The 18,069-nt window shown below is 43.8% G+C and overlaps 1 protein-coding gene across 1 annotated transcript in view; it reads right to left on the bottom strand.

The window, feature by feature from the left end:
• itga9 (integrin, alpha 9) overlaps positions 1-18,069 on the bottom strand; it is a 143,888-nt gene that overhangs the window by 13,456 nt on the left and 112,363 nt on the right. Inside the window, exons 20-26 of the mRNA XM_079512784.1 lie at positions 17,887-17,966; positions 15,419-15,502; positions 11,696-11,804; positions 10,710-10,817; positions 7,826-7,951; positions 6,073-6,192; positions 5,584-5,679 (exon numbers count right to left, since the gene is read on the bottom strand). Of these exons, the coding sequence (XP_079368910.1) occupies positions 5,584-5,679; positions 6,073-6,192; positions 7,826-7,951; positions 10,710-10,817; positions 11,696-11,804; positions 15,419-15,502; positions 17,887-17,966 (723 nt within the window). The remainder of the gene's footprint in view (positions 1-5,583; positions 5,680-6,072; positions 6,193-7,825; positions 7,952-10,709; positions 10,818-11,695; positions 11,805-15,418; positions 15,503-17,886; positions 17,967-18,069) is intronic.

The raw sequence follows: 18,069 nt of genomic DNA, 5'->3' as shown, positions 1-18,069 counted from the left end.
TTTCGAGCTTGTCGAACTGCAACTTTTGCTATTTTTGAGTGGTGCAAACCACTCCAACAACCAGCTTTGTCTGTATCTATGTTTGTGTACCTGTGTACGTGTCCGTGCACAGGTGAGCATGGTTACCATGGACACTGACATTATGTCAGACCACAGCTGATCAGGCTATATAAGACCTTGCACCACTCAGTTCACACAGGTGTGACTTTTTAATTTGAATATCGAAAAGTCACAATTTTGGTCATGTGAGGTTTTCCACCTGACACAAGACGATGAGGCAAGTGGCTCAGGAGGTAGTCGTAGCGTTCACGGTTGTGGAAAAGCCCCGTTGAGCGAGACACAGACACTTAACCCCTAACTGCTCCGGATGAGCAGCTTGGAGCCCGGCATGGTTCCCTCTACCGTCGCCGTGTGGATGGATGGGATGAATGTCATGCATGTTGTACAGCTTTTTGGACGAAGGCTCTATATATAAGCACCATTTTACATACGCGGAACAGATGTCCCGCTATGGCCAGGATTGTCCCAGTTTCAAGCTGTGCATGTGTCTCTCTAAAAACACTCACGTCTCGGTTTTCAACATTCACTACCAAATTGCCCCGGTCTTCAGTTCACGTCACCACAGTTACACATATTAACAATTGCTTTGGGTGCTTACATAGATGTTTATTGTGTTCTGTACTGTCGCAAGGTGCAGTCAATAGGTGAGCTAAGTGCAATAATTGACCTGCACTGACTGACTGTATTTGTATTTGTGTATAGAGGGTGTGCGCATGCTTAAAGTGAATGGCACATCGAGTGGCAAATCGAGTGGCAAAGCAACAGGAAAAGTGAGTTTAACATTGTTTAATGTTGTTTAATGCAATCAGATAGGACTTTTCTGTTTGGATGCATGGGCTGTCCAGGCCAGAAAGTCGGTTTTTGCCACTCAGTAGGCATTCCTGCATACCTTCCGGGTTTGATGATGATGTCATGCGCATACCCTCTATTGCTTTGGGTGCTTACATAGATGTTTATTGTGTTCTGTACTGTTGCAAGGTGCAGTCAATAGGTGAGCTAAGTGCAATAATTGACCCCAATTATGAAATGAAGAAAAAAAAATAGGTAAAATATGATCACCCTAAACATGCACTGACTGACTGTATTTGTGTATTGTACCTCGGCTACATTGAAAATAAGGGCTTGCCCTCAACTGTATTTCCGAGTACAAATAAAGGTGATGATGATGATGATGACTGAAGCCTGATGGATACTTTGTCATACAACAGTGTCTCTTGCCGAAAATATCCTCAAGCTAACAACGCGTATATAAGTATGACTCTCTTTCTCTGTCTAATAGTGATCAAATTATGTGGATTTATCAAAGTTACGCAAATGTGCACGCACGCACGCACGCACGCACGCACGCACGCACGCACGCACACACGGTAACTCCCCAGTCACCACAAGGGTGTACCTAGACTCAACATAAAAAATAGAACACCTGTTTCCTGTTTCTTATTATTATCACCCATTAACACAGCAGTTAAAATCCACTTGTCTTCACCAAATAAATATTTCCTCCACTCAATTAGATTCATTGGTATATCTAGTCTACAATAATGAGGCTATATATAGGGTATTCACAGAGTGTTTTTCCTGTGTGACTGTGTGTGTGTGTGTGTGTGTGTGTGTGTGTGTGTGTGTGTGTGTGTGTGTGTGTGTGTGTGTGTGTGTGTGTGAGCAGCCTGGGAAGGCTGGCACTGGAAACAAATATAATCCTAACAGCACAATAAATAACAGCTATCAGGCCTGCTGTTTCCCATGACATGTATTCACAGTGACCTCCTAAGTAATCTGTCATTGATAACAGACTGACTTATAACCCTTATATAGTTCCAACTACAACAGCGGGTGGTCACCAACATGTAACAGTACTCTAGTATAATGTACTGTGCAGGCCTTACTGTAGGCCTTACTGTAACAATATCATTTTGTGGACTGTCAGATGTCAGTTCTTTATTTGTATTTGTTTAGCATGGTTTCTTTCTTTTAACCCATTTTGACCTGAGATCAGATTCTAAAAATGTCTTCTACATCCTGACAGTTTTCTGAAAAAGCTATGTTTCTATGTCAGTCGTTCTTCGATTTTTCAAAAATAGCAGACCTACAAGCTCGTAGCTTGTAGATCTGCTATTTTTCAATAGCTAAAGCATAACATAATGCTAACACCAAAAGGGGTTCCCGCCCAAAATGGGTTAATTTGCAGGCAAACTCAAACACTGTAATAGATATATGAGCACTAATGGCTCATTTATACATATGACCACATGCATGACCTTATATGACAAAGTACACTGCATGACGTTACGGCGTAAGTGTCCTTCCCCAGCAGAAGTGATAAAGACCGGGACAACAAAGCTACTTTTATCATACTTTGACTAAATACATAATTTTCACATGAATAATACAGATATTGCACAGCACTGTACATGTTAGCCAACAGGAGAGCTGAGATGATCATCATGTACCCGCTTAAAACCTATACACCGCCTGGGTCATGGCTCAGTGGTCCAGGCACCTTGGCTGGTAATCCAGTCTGGCAGTGTGCCGCGGGTTCGACTCCCGACGGCCTTTACTGCATGTCTTCCCCCCCATCTCTCTCCCCATTTCCTGTCAGCTACTGTCTGTCCCTCCATAAAAATAAATAAATAAATAAAATAAAGGCAAAAGCCAAAAAACAAACATAAAAAAAACAAAACAAAACCTATACACCAAATCTACTTGCCAAACATAGCTGATCTACAAGCTTTTTGCATCAAACAATTGCCCCAGAATAGGAAGGACAAGTTAATTTCACATCCCTGTAACCCCTTGGGTTCTTTTTTAATACACATGAAAAGAAACCAAGACCGAACGACATGTACGACTGAAGATACATTTGGCGGCACTCATGGAATTCTTTCCCACATTTACACCTCGCCCCCCCCCCCCCCCCCCACCCCCCGATGCATGGAATCTGACTGTTGTTACGGATGCCAAGGCGATTACGTCTACAACGAAGATGAAGGCCCTTTGCGATCCGTCGCCCTGTGGGACACCAGCTGAGTTTCCGTTCGGCACAAATCAAGTGGCGTAATACAATACACACACACACACACACACACACACACACACACACACACACACACACACACACACACACACACACACACACACACACACACACACACACACACACACACACACACACACACACACACACACACACACACACACACACACACACACACACACACACACACACACACACACACACACACACACACACACACAATGGCATTCAAACTGCACTTTCCCTCGCACGCCTTGTAACTCACACTTTCATCCGTATATATTCCTATCATCTCATGGGTTCTGCGGGCCTTGTTTACATGACATAATAAACGGAGAATGCCGGGCCATAAACAGAGCCTGCCGTGCCGCTGACAGTCAGTAGGCACGCGGTGAATGCTGCAACCTGCAGGGACCACAAATTATACTTTCCACTTCCCAGCGTGTACTCTAAAAGCAGTAAGGGACAGGGGTTATTGCATTCGCACAAAAAAAAAGCTAGGGGGGGGGGGGGGGGGGGGGGCGCATAGTATTCAGACGCCCCCTAAGTGCTGTGAGCGGCATGCGATGGACATATATCTATGACGGTTTCCTCCCCCTTGGAGGCTGGGGGTCAGACGACAGAGCAGAGGTGCCGTGACACAGTCAGAGACCTCATCAGTTAGAAACACTTCAGATTCCAGATTTGGAGGCTGGGGGTGCTCAATATAATCATCACCACCATTCTGGTGCTCCATCCAATCAGTCAGTGCTGTGCGTGTGTGTGTGTGTGTGTGTGTGTGTGTGTGTGTGTGTGTGTGTGTGTGTGTGTGTGTGTGGGGTGGGGGGCTTGAGTGGAGAGGGCACGTCCTTGAGCGCAGCTGAGGACCCCTAAAACAGCCGACGGAATCGCCACCATATAATAGAGCCTACGTTCCCAGCTGTTCCCTTATAGTCCCATATAACACGCACCAGACTGGGCTCTTTGCAACATCAAGAGGCTCAAAGAATGTCTAAACCAGGCCATGATGATGACGACACGTCTTTCATTTTTTGCTGTATATCTGATGATAGAAATACATAGTGTGTTGAAGTCATGGAATGGATGGATGGATCCCGACTGGGCGAAAGGAATTTGTAAAAAAAAAAAAGGGATATTGTGGAGTCCAGGTCTTTTGTTTTGTCCTGCTGTGTCACATTATACTAAAATGTACTATGAATGAATGGACCGTTGTAAAGCGCTTTGAGCACTTGTGAAAAGCGCTATACAAATGCAATCCATTATTATTAAATGTGACTAAATTAACCTGGTAAAAATGATGTGTGATTCCGGCAGATGCTCCATCAATGCAGACTTTCAAATGAAATAGTGCCTAATGTCCAAAACGATTACTTTTCAGGATAAAAAAAAAAGAAAAACAGCAAAAGTAGCAGATCTATAAGCTCAAAAGTGTCGCTTCAAGAAGTTTGAACATGGAGATAAGAGGTTTCTGCCCGACAGCAACGATGTATTAACCGAATATACTGTACGCCAGCCACCAGATGGCGCCATACAGAGAATATACTGTACACCAGCCACCAGATGGCGCCATACAGAGAATATACTGTACACCAGCCACCAGATGGCGCCATACAGAGAATATACTGTACACCAGCCACCAGATGGCGCCATACAGAGAATATACTGTATGCCAGCCACCAGATGGCTCCATACAGAGAATATACTGTATGCCAGCCACCAGATGGCTCCATACAGAGAATATACTGTATGCCAGCCACCAGATGGATCCATACAGAGAATATACTGTATGCCAGCCACCAGATGGCGCCATACAGAGAATATACTGTATGCCAGCCACCAGATGGCGCCATACAGAGAATATACTGTATGCCAGCCACCAGATGGCTCCATACAGAGAATATACTGTATGCCAGCCACCAGATGGCTCCATACAGAGAATATACTGTATGCCAGCCACCAGATGGCGCCATACAGAGAATATACTGTATGCCAGCCACCAGATGGCTCCATACAGAGTCAGTGCCGGTAAAATGCAAGGCAAGACAAGACTCTCTTTAGTCAGCTTCTTTGAGCCGCGTTGAACCGGAAGTGGTTGTGTGATGAGTGATAGCCGCCTCACCCCAGAGCGTCATCTGCCAACATCAAGATTACTGTTCTACACGCAAGATCAGATTCAAGTTTTATTAAGCTCTAAACATCGTCCTTTACCTCAATCTGAGCACCAGAGATGCTTTAGATCGTGTGTGTGCGCGTGTGCGCACTGCGCAGAGATTTGGGGTAATCGCTGGCTGCACAACATCGGAGCTGCCGAAGGCCAGCGACTGATGCTAAAAACACTCAATGGACGGTAAATAAAATACTATTAATTCTGGATTAAATTACATGAATGAAACCCGAGATTTCCCGGGCTGCTTAAACCCGGGATTTTGCGGGTGTGGCATACGTTGTGTTAGTAGTGTGCGTGCAGTGCAGTGCATGAGTATACTCACAGCAATGTCCTCCGACAGGCCGTTCGGTACTTCCACGGCTCTGTGATCTACCTCCACGCTGCCCCTCGTCACAAATTGGATCACCGAGGCGCTATCCTGCGGGGCAGATGAGTGGGTGGATGCTGGTAATTGTTATTCTGTGGGGTTACAACCTGGAATTGACTTGAATGGTTAAAGGGACACTACCGCAATGTTCCTTTAGTTCTGTGTGTCTGAAGCACCGCTATAGGTTGTGCCAAGAAGTTTACTCCAGTGATGTCACTGGGGTATAATGGGAAAACTACAACTATATTCACTTATTAATCAAGTTGTTGTTAATGGTGACCATATGAGACATATATGAGCATGCTCGGCCAATGTGTGCTTGCAAAAGGCATTATGGGAATTTATACAAATATACAGAAACGGAGAGGAAATGTTTCTAGAGTAGAGTAGACTACTCTATAGAGTAGACTATAGTCTATTTAAATGTGTCCAACGTGATCTTACCCTCTTGAGGATTTCTGTGTTGAGCAGAAGTCGTAGTTCTATACTCAACGCCTCTTCTTTTAACTGTGGGCCCAGAGTGCAGGAGATGGTGAGACACGCTCTGCCGGGCCGCTCGCAGTCCTGTTGAAAAAAAAGGAAAAAGAAGAAAACGGAGAGAGTGAGAGGTGTCCTAATCAGATGTTAAATGAAGGGGACAGTGGCTACCAGTGAGAGGTGTCCTAATCAGATGTTAAATGAAGGGGACAGAGGCTACCAGTGAGAGGTGTCCTAATCAGATGTTAAATGAAGGGGACGGTGGCTACCAGTGAGAGGTGTCCTAATCAGATGTTAAATGAAGGGGACGGTGGCTACCAGTGAGAGGTGTCCTAATCAGATGTTAAATGAAGGGGACAGAGGCTACCAGTGAGAGGTGTCCTAATCAGATGTTAAATGAAGGGGACCAGTGGCTACCAGTGAGAGGTGTCCTAATCAGATGTTAAATGAAGGGCACGGTGGCTACCAGTGAGAGGTGTCCTAATCAGATGTTAAATGAAGGGGACAGAGGCTACCAGTGAGAGGTGTCCTAATCAGATGTTAAATGGCGGGGACAGTGGCTACCAGTGAGAGGTGTCCTACTCAGATGTTAAATGAAGGGGACAGTGGCTACCAGTGAGAGGTGTCCTAATCAGGTGTTAAATGAAGGGGACGGTGGCTACCAGTGAGAGGTGTCCTAATCAGGTGTTAAATGAAGGGGACGGTGGCTACCAGTGAGAGGTGTCCTAATCAGATGTTAAATGAAGGGGACAGTGGGCGTGGCTACCAGTGAGCCCTGTGATGCCATACCCTTAAGTCAAAAACCGGAAAAGCATCCGTGTCATTTTAGATTTCTTTGATTATTCAGTATTAGTAGAAATACAAGCTACAAGCTTATAGATCTGCAATTTTTGAAAAAATCGTGAACATTTGTGCAAATCTTTGAATATATTTTAAAGCAACCATTTGTAACTCAAATCTTTGTCCCTGGCAGAGTTGGGTAACCTGACTCCGCCAGATGGGGCAGCAGAGAGTACACTGGGTTCCCCCCCTCCTGCTCCCATCTGGGAACTCTCAGGCAGACTTGATGCTCCGGCCAAAAAACGGCCTGGCCAATCAGCGGCAGCTAGAGGCGGGATCAAGGCAGCACTGTGTATGCCTTGATCCCGCCTCTAGCTGCCGAATTATTTCTCTGCTGTATGATAGTGTCGCTTGCTGAAAATAGCACATCTATACGGGTCAGTGTGACTGTATGTTTGTTGTTCTGCATAGTGCAAACTATTATATAGGAGTATACTACCGTATAACGTTGCTTCATTATTGATTATTATTGTGGAGAAGTTATTGCTGCATCTGCTGTGTCTCCTACTTGTTCACAACTGTGCTGTGCTGCCTCTGCCTCTGGTGAATTTATATTTTATTCTTGCTTGTCGATCGGCTATTATCCCATTTTGGGCGCGAACCCCTTTTGGTGTTAGCATTATGTTATGCTTTAGCTATTGAAAAATAGCAGATCTACAAGCTCATAGCGCGCCACCGAGTGGCGCGCTACGAGCTTGTAGGTCTGCTATTTTTGAAAAATCGAAGAACGACTGACATAGAAACATAGCTTTTTCAGAAAACTGTCATTTTCAAACAGACTTTAGAATCAAAATGGGTTATATCAACAAGTGACACCATTTCACGACGACGTATAAATCAGATATAGAGCTAAAAACATACTGTACATCCATGCATTTACCAAGACTCTGCGGCCAGATTTGGTGAAGAAGGCAAAGATGGTGTGGAAGATGCTCTCTCTGTCCTGGGGGATGGTGCAGGGTGTCGGGTTCTTGTGGCGGGTGCAGTTCCCTCTCCCATCAGCCACCTGGAGGAGGAGTCGCACGGCGGGGCACAATTAGTGGCGCTGACTCAGGTTTCAGTAGTCATGACACGGTCCACACCGTTCTTTAGGGGAAGGAATTTCTTTTTTGTTTTCCTTTCAAATTTTCTTTTTTGCAGGCGCGCTTAGAAGCTCTGAAATATGGGGTGCTGGCGATGAGGGTACGTAGAAACATCGAATGCAGTGGTTCTGAAAGTGAGGGCCCAGGTCCCCTCAGACCCTTGAGGGGGTTCCAAATGGACCTTTACAGGTCAGTAACCTCAGAGTGCACCAATAATGAGTTGCTTGAAATTAAAAAGTTTGAGAACCACTGGTTTAGTCCGATTTTGGCAGCTTTATATGGAGTGGACTGCGACAGTGCACAGCTCCCCGAGGGCTGGCTGGCTGGAGTCGGACACTAATTCCGACCTATGCCACCTCAACTCCACCATTGTTCCTTGTCCTACGGAGGTTGACAGGAAGACCCCCCCCCCCCCTCTCAGACTGGCTTCCCATATGAAGTGATTTAGAGCCGGCTGCTTTACTACCGTGCCCCCAGGGAGTGCTCGGCCCCCTTTTCCCCTCTCTGAGTTCTACCTTGCCTTTCCCTCCTCCGGTCACACCAGAAGAGCTTCTGGAGGTGGAAATATAACAGGCCTTCCTCATTGTCTGTTGTGTCCGTCTTACTCTGTACCACCCGGCATCTCTGGCCGCACCATGCTTTTTTTTTTATTACCATAACTTTCTCACGTCCTGTTTTTGTTGCTATTAGCGCAATTAATAATCACAGGCTACACTTTACGGGAACTCTACGAGATCAAACTTCAGGGTTTATACTGTGCAGCATGTGGGAATATACACAATGTTTTATGTCTAGTAGAAACTTGGTAGAATTTTTTTCTGTAAGAGCTATGTCCTTTGCGATCAATTTTCTCCACCCTCTGTTGGTGCCAAGCCAGACTGCAAAGCACAGGAGTTCAGTTTAAAAAAGGAAGCCTTTTTTTTAACCCCGAAGACGACCAAGAAAGGGTCAAAGAGTTGAGAGAGCCTTCCTTAGGCCTCACTCAGACCACTCACTCATGGCCGTGTAGTGTCATGGCCGCCCCAATGCATTTCCAATGGGAGTCACATGGTTTGACACAACATTTGTGTTGTATGAGGGGGAGGGTCGCAGTCGAAACACAGCTGAAAGCCATACAACAGCTTGTAGTCCAAAATGTGGACTACAAACCATGTGACTTCCATTGGAAATGCATTGGGGCGGCCATGACACTACACAACACACAACATGCAGTAAAGGTCTGAGTGAGGCCTTACTGTAAGACAGTGGTTTTCAACCAGTGGTCTGGGGACCACCAGTGGTCCTTGAGAGGGGGTTCCAGGTGGTCCCCATGCTAAATGATAGACGTTTAACTCTTGAGAGCGTTAAAATGTTATAACTCTCAAAAGTTACACTTATTAAAGTTAAATTAAAATTTAAAAATTATTTGTTATCTCTCCTAACGGTACCACATCAATACAGCATGGAATTGTGGACAGAATCTTCCAACGATAAAATATCATTACGGTTTTTTTCAAAATGAGTTAATAGTACAGGCAGACTCTTCACATACTAAAGCATGTCTGAAATAAGTGTCAGCGCTGAAATCGACATGTAAATATGAAATAAATGTAGCTAGGTGTAATGTTAGAGACCACAGAAGTGAACCTTTCAAGCCTGTTTTCTCAACTCGCTGTTTTCTGCAAGACATTACTCTATAAGCCATATCTCCAAAACTGGTGGGTCAAACTGAACAACCAATATGTCAATTTGAGGCTTTCATATGACATGAAAAAACGAAAATTCAAAAACATCCAATGGCAGTCCCTCAGTCAAATGTAGTCACATATATATATAGGGAGCAGCAGCGGTAGCCGCTCTGCAGGTGTCCCACACTCCCCTGGTTCGTGCAAGCTGTCTGATCCCTTTAAAGTGATTCCAGATGGCTTTTCCAGCAGGGTGAGATACAGTCAACCTCCTCCACCTACTCACACCGTAAACACAATTAACAGGGTGAGCTCCCCCCTGATCTACCTATATGAAAGGAGCAGGCGCAGAGGTTAAGTCAACATTTTACTCCGACGGGGGGGACGGGGGGCTTCGGGTTTCTTTATCTAAATGCAAACTGTTGTGTAACTAAATGGCGGGGCTAGCTTATCCCATTTTGGGCGGGAACGCCTTTCGGTGTTAGCATTATGTTATGATTTAGCTATTGAAAAATAGCAGATCTACAAGCTCATAGCACGCCACCGAGTGGCGCGCTACGAGCTTGTAGGTCTGCTATTTTTGAAAAAATCGAAGAACGACTGACATAGAAACATAGCTTTTTTCAGAAAACTGTCAGGATGTAGAAGACATTTTTAGAATCTGATCTCAGGTAAAAATGGATTATAGCTATATCAACACTTTTCCCTTGGATTGGATTTTTGTTGGCCCCGACGGTGGCCTCATCATGCACAGCGGCGTCTATACGCCACAAGAACGCGTAACTCACGTGTGAGTTCGAGTAGCCGTTTTTTAAGCGACTGAAATAAAAGTGTTGCCCGTGGTGTGGACACAGGCAGCTCTGCCATGAAAGGAAAACAAAACCTGTAAGGCTCGGGGGGTTGGATATGAAAAATGAACAAAAGAATGTCGACCGCCCACAGGTGGACGAAGTAATAAATAACGCCATCGGGGTGGATGGTTGATGGACATGGTGGATGGATGTGGACAGGCACCCACCTGCGTGTCAATGATGTGGAACATATCAGCGCCGCTGCCAGCCATCCTATTGGGTAACCTGATGTCCACCACGGAGCCAGGCAGCCTGCTGGGCCCGTTGTTTATGGCCTGGAAGCACATCACACACACAGAGAGACACGCACACACACACACACAGAGACACACACGCACACACACACAGAGACACACACACACACACACACACACACACACACACACACACACACACACACACACAGACAGACAGACAGACAGACAGACAGACAGACAGACAGACAGACAGACAGACAGACAGACAGACAGACAGACAGACAGACAGACAGACAGACAGACAGACAGACAGACAGACAGACACACAGAGAGAGAGGTGGGTGAATAACACCATTGGTGGAAAAAGTACTCAAATGTTTTTTACTTAAGTAAAAGTACCAACACTGCAGTGTAGAAGTACTTTGTTACAACTAAAGTACGGAAATTCAACATTGAGTAAAAGTACAAAAGTATTGGTATAAAAATGTACTTAAAAGTACCTAAAGTACAAAGTACTCGTTATGCAGAATGTCCCATTTCATGTTTTCAAATGTATACAAATCTTTTGAAAATATCAGATCTACAAGCTCACAATGCATCACATTGTGAAGCATTGTGAGCTTGTAGATCGGCTATTTTCAAAAGGCCGAAATGTATATAGGGCTGAAGTGGTGAGTGTATGTTTTGTAATAATAATCAAAATCTACAAAGTAACTAGTAACTAAAGTTGTCAAATAATTGTAGTGGCGTAAAAGTACAATATTTGCCTCTGAGATGTAGTGGAGTAGAAGTAAACACATTGGAAATTGGAAATACTCAAGTAAAGTACAAATACCTCAAAATTGTACTTAAGTACAGTACTTAAGTAAATGTACTTTACACCATAATTCACAGAAAGGTATGTACACACCCGTGCCACAGACTATAAACACTGTGCGATGACTCGATGAGCATACCTGGAAGGTGAGGTTGAGGGCCTGAAAGTTGCATTCCATGTCCTCCAGTTGGACGAAGCGCGAGGCGTCGATGGAGTTGCCGTACACAAAGGAGGTAGGTGTCACCACGCTGTGGACATGAACAACGGTGCCGTGTCATTAGTCAGAAGGTTCATTGTTCCGAAATTACTATCCCTATCCCCTAACCCTAACCTAAACATAACCGCAAGCACGGGAGCAGTGCATGTTCGCCAACCTTAATGCATGTTCGGACTAACGGGACTTCGTATCTATGGGCAGTTCCCTGAACGACCACACACGGAGGACAGCGTTAAAGGAGGTAGGTGTCACCACGCTGTGGACATTAACAACCACACACAGAGGACAGCGTTAAAGGAGGTAGGTGTCACCACGCTGTGGACATGAACCCATTTTGGGCGGGAACCCCTTTTGGTGTTAGCATTATGTTATGCTTTAGCTATTGAAAAATAGCAGATCTACAAGCTCATAGCGCGCCACCGAGTGGCGCGCTTCGAGCTTGTAGGTCTGCTATTTTTGAAAAATCAAAGAACGACTGACATAGAAACATATCTTTTTCAGAAAACTGTCAGGATGTAGAAGACATTTTTAGAATCTGATCTCAGGTCAAAATGGGTCAACAACCACACACGGAGGACAGCGTTAAAGGAGGTAGGTGTCACCACCACGCTGCGGACATGAACAACACACACGCATGACAGCGTTTTAGGACAAGCGAGTACTGATCCAGATTTGTACTGTATGAACTGCGTAGGGTTGTGTATCAAAAGTAGGTTCTGAGTAGGAACCAAACCTAAGGTGTCTGGGTACCGGTAAAATGTCAAATAAATGTATAGGAATCGAATCGGAATCGATAAAGTCCTAATCAATTAGGAGCCACATTTTCACGATCTTTCAAAAATAGCAGATCTGCTATTTTTCAAGTATAACATAATGCTTAAAACACCAAAAGGGGTTCCTGCCCTGAATGGGATAAAGCAGCGATTTCAAACCTGTGGCCAGTGAACATAATGCCAGTGAGGGGGGGGGGGGGGGGGGGGCAACGAGTGCCCACTACCAAACTGCCAATGGCGTGTCGACGAGCAGGCCGTCCGAGTCGGGCAAGCCGTGGCGGACGAAATAAGTGTTCGCATGGAAACCAAAACGTTTTCGTTGTGTGGTTTTGTCTTTGGAATAGCACACACGCATATGAACTGTTTCATCACGTAAAGAAAGCAAACTTAAAGGGCCATCCATGCTGGTGGTCTGGCATGTTTAGCCCATTGACTACGAGTCACGCTACACTTCATATTAACTGCCATACATTTTCCAAAACATACTGTACTGCACTTAGATCATTTCAGAAGAAGCCAATGAATTCAGTTAATTTCAGCATGGTGTGACTGTGACTTTTCCCCCCTTTTTCCCCTCACTGTACTGTATATGTTTCTTTTCCCTTTTTACCTCCTTTATGATGAATTCCTGTTCTGTTCTTTGACTATATAGAAGTGTCTATTTGTACGTCTCTAAATGTTTTGATGAATTGAACATGGTGGACCCTCTTGTAAACAAGTGTAATGCTTAATTGGGTCGTCCACTCACAGTTAACAGTCTTTGTATTGAGTTTGTGCTTGAAATGTACTGCAAACTGTTAATAAATCAATAAATCAATGTGAATCTGCTTGCAGAGGCTTGAAACATACTTGAGATAGGCAATCCAGCACATTAATATCACTGCATATTGTTGTGTTTTTATGCATTTTTAAAGCATGGATTGATATGAAAGAAAAGTTCTCTCTAGTCCCTAGAGAAAAGCTAAGACTGATATGAATGGAATCCAAACAAACATCCATGACTTATTAAACACAATAATTTACAGCCAATGTTTACTCGATTACTCATGTTCTGCAACATTTTAATAACATTGGATGAAATTAAGTAAATAAATGTGAAATCTAAAAATAGAGCCATTAACGGGAAAATGTTCTGTTATGTTTCTGTAATGATTAATAGCAGAAGCTATGTATAGACAATAACAGCATTGACTCTGACTTATTTTCTTCCACAAAGAAAGTTATTTACAGATGTCAAAGTGAGAGTTGAACAAGCTACAGTACATAGTTTCATCTTGTGTAGTGTGTGTGATATGAACTAGCTCTACACAACCTCCCTCGATCCACATGAAAGCCAACAGACATAGCAGCATTATCAGATGTCACAGTTCCCAAGGCGGAACTGCACTGTTTCACGTCGCTCTCCCCCCCATAACCCCCCCACAACCCCCCGTTCTCTCTGAACTTAAGACTATGATAAAGCGGTTAGAGATAACACTTTTCAAAATGAAATGTTCCAAACCACCAGCAGCAGCTCTCATTCTCCCCCCCAAAGCAGCTCTCATTCTCCCCCCAAAGCAGCTCTCATCCTCCCCCCAAAGCATTTCGTCGACTAAGACCATGACAAATGTTCGTCGACTACCTTTTTCCACTGACGAAAACTAAATGGAAACTAAATTAATACTAAGCTTTGATGACTAAAACTAAACGATGACTAAACGTTTTTTAAGGTCAACCACACCAATGCAACTCATTGAGTTGCAAGGAGTTGCATTGGTGTGGTTGACCTTATAAAACATTTTGTTTCAACCCGACCCTATGGTGTGGTTTGGGCTTAAAACTAAGACCAAATAAATCAACTATTTTGTCAACAAATAAAAACTAGACTAAAATGTTAGGAAGGGACTAGTGGACAAGATATACAGTATAAGTAAAAGAGACAAGTCATTTTACAATTGGTTGCATGCTGAAAATAGCAGATCTACAAGCTCACAACACGTTGAGCTGCATAGTGTTGTGAGCTTGTAGATCTGCTATTTTCAGCAAGTGTGAAATCACTCATTACGACGGCATCAAGGCCCGCCAAAACACATTTTCGTCGACTAAATCAACTGTAGATTTAGTCTGTGACTAAAACTAAATGTGACTAAAACTAAATGAAAACTATTCAAAAGACACCAGCTGAGGAGGGGGGGGGGGGGGGGGGGGGGGTTGTCGGGCAGCCGCAGCCAAACCACTCGAATGCTACATAAGGTTCACAGCATGCCAACCCCACAGATGCGGCACACCAGTGACTCTCAACCAAGTTTTAATTTCAAGGACCCCCAGTTTGATAAGCATTAGTCCACAGACCCCTATTAGATAAAATATATATTTGACTGTATCTTTGGGACCAGTGGTGGATAAAGTACTCAACCTCAGTACTTAAGTCAAAGTTTAGATACTCCTGGTCAAATATTACCCCTCCACAGAATATGTATATGTATATTTGTATGTGCCTTTTATTTCATTGTTGGTAAAATGGTACAAGATACCGGGGTTGTGGCTCTTTCAGAGCGGGAACTCTCGGGGGAGGGAGGGGTAAAACATGTCAACAATTTTTGAATGCTATTTTTGACTCATTATGAAACTTTGATCAAAAAAACAGATTACTCCTCCACTACAAGGAAAATAGTACTAGAGCTTTTTAAAAGTATATTTTTGAGGGGCGCTAGCCCCTCCTATGTCCAGCTTTGAGGGTTTGTGTAAACACAAACATTGTCCTAACACAAACATTGATTCCATTCATACACTCTCAGAGTTACAGACCCATATAAGGGTTCCATTAGGTTCCTGACTCGCAGTGAGAACCACTCAGAGAGAGTTTGTACGGCGTACCAAAGTCAAGCCTTACCCGGTGATAGTTGTGTCCACCTCGTGAACCAGCGGGATGGACAGCTCCAAATGATTGTCTGAGAGCTTATGCTCAGGGTTGGCACTGAAACAAAGCAACAAACAATGTCATTCAGTCATTAATGAGAAAAGGAGGGAAATTGCAGCAGAAGATCGGGTTACATTTTGCACGCAAACAAAATCCTGAGAAACAAAAGCCGTAGTTCTCCTAGAGGATCATGATGATGACTGACTGGCAAAGCCCTCGCAGAGCAGCTGAGCTGCAGCGTTGCCAGAACACAGCAGAGCTCTCAGCTCCACGGGCAATTGGCTATGCAAATTCATGGCGGTAGAAAACGATGTCGGTCATCATCATGTTCATTCTTTAGAGACCGTTCCAGTTGTAATTACAGCCTGTCTGTGACGCCAGAACCAAAACCAAACATGCGTTATATTGCAAGACTTCTTCTTGTCTTATCGTCGGTGTCGGTCGGACAACCTTGCATGTCCAAAACCGTTTGAAACCGAAATGTAAAAAAAGAACATATGTGTTCCTTGTTAATACTTTTCATTTTCATCTATCTATAAATGCACCACGTCTCTGTATGTCTGTAACTCCAGAACCGTTCGCCCCACCGACTTCAAATTTGACACACGTGTTCCACACTGTTCCACACCACCACGGGGAGTGCAGCGCCCAGTTCTGACATCACCCCAACGGGCACTGATCACCCCTAGATCTCCATATATGGAGCTGGCCTGTTCTGACATCACAATGATGTTCTGACATCACAATGTTGTTCTGACATCACAATAATGTTCTGACATCACAATGCTGCGCGACCTCGCCCTTTATTAGCCAATTGATCACACCTGATCACCCCCCAACGGGAACTGTGCACAAAAGAGATAATCAATGCGTTGTGCACTTGTAGATCTGCTATTCTTGCTACTTTTGTGTGACACTGTAGTATACTAGTAGCCTCTGGCTATTGAGGTAGGGCGGTTTTTCAGCGGTGCCACAAGAGAATAGATTATGTAATGTATGTGACCTAAATGATGTGGAAAATGAATTTAATCTTATGTTTTATTGTACCCTGTATGATGATTTGAGGGTTCCACTATTTGAGGCAATGCAACAAAGAAATCCTGATCTATTCTGGGAAGATGATGGTCAGATGGTTATTATGGTTATTTAATAATGAAGTATTTCGGACAGCCCAGTTTGTTTCTAGAGCCTGGAGTAGAAGACAATCCCGGCTCTTCAAGTAGGTACATGTGTCTCCTGTTACAGGCCTAATGGTGGATTTTATTTTATGGTATTTTATGTTGTATATTATGTAATCTGCCTTGTAAGGATCTGGAGTGTATTAGTCAGTTTGGTATTCACTTGATCATTGTTTGCAAACTGTCATGTCGGTTTATTGTCACTGTTTATGTAAACTGTAAAAAGTGTCCTGGCTGTAAGTCCATATGGGCTGGGCTTTTTCGGAAGCATGACACTTAAAGGGATAGTTCAGATTTGTATAACTTAAGTTGTATGAAATACTTGCCATTAATATAGTGGTTGCAACTGTATTAATTGATTGCCTGAGTCCTGTGGTGGGAGTTCTGCTCTGGTTTTGGTGAAATATCAAGTAGTTCCGGTCATTTTGTGGGGGGCACTGGGGGCCACGCAGTAAAAGTAAATGAATCCACAAAACTAACGTCATTTGTATTGTTGACCTATTTCTGAAATATTAGTGCAACTTCCGTTCTTTTTTTTTACCCCTCTATCACACAGAACTATGTTTTTTGTGTCCATATCACTACGCCCAAAAATAGTTCCATGTGATAGAGGGGTCAAAGTTGAACGAAAGTCGCGCTAATATTTTAGAAATAGGTCAACAATACAAATTATGTTTGTTTTGTGGATTAATTTACTTTTACTGCGTGGCCCCAGTGCCCCCCACAAAATGACCGGAACTACTTAATATTGACCAAAACCAGAGCAGAACTCCCACCATGGGACTCGGGCAATCAATTAATGCAGTTGCAACCACTATATTAATGGCAAGTATTTCATACAACTTAAGTTCAAAAAATCTGAACTATCCCTTTAAATAAAGAATCAATCAATCAGTAGGGCATTCATTTACGAAGAAAAACAAACAAACAAACAAACAAAGTTGAAATATGGACATAAAAGGTTTCTGCCTGACTGCAACGTTATGCTATTTTTATTTTTCATTTTACATTTGCAACTTATTGGCACGTAACGGAACACTGCATCAGTGAAATGCAGGATGCTTGCCATCATTGTGAGGCATGTATCAATTACAGCGCAATAGAATAATCAGAGCCATACCATTTACAGTCATTTCTCAGGCATTCCTGCACTAACAAGCCTATTGTGATTTTAACACGCACGCACACATGCATGCGCAGGCACACACACACCACACACACACACACACACGCACGCACGCACGTTGATTTCGGGAAACATACCTTTTCGCTTGAACTAAAAAACGCAACGTCTCGTTTTCCCCGGAGAGCCGACTTGTGTCAAAGATGACAGACAGATGATACTACGGAGAGAGAGAGAGAGAGAGAGAGAGAGAGAGAGAGAGAGAGCAGAGATTTAGAGTGTGAAGTAGTTGTCATCATTGTGTTTGCTTTAAAGGTCCTGAG

Source organism: Electrona antarctica (genome assembly GCF_951216825.1).
Source record: "Electrona antarctica genome assembly, chromosome: 10".
In the NCBI taxonomy this organism is placed as follows: Eukaryota; Metazoa; Chordata; class Actinopteri; order Myctophiformes; family Myctophidae; genus Electrona; species Electrona antarctica.
This window is presented reverse-complemented; position numbering and strand designations above follow the sequence as displayed.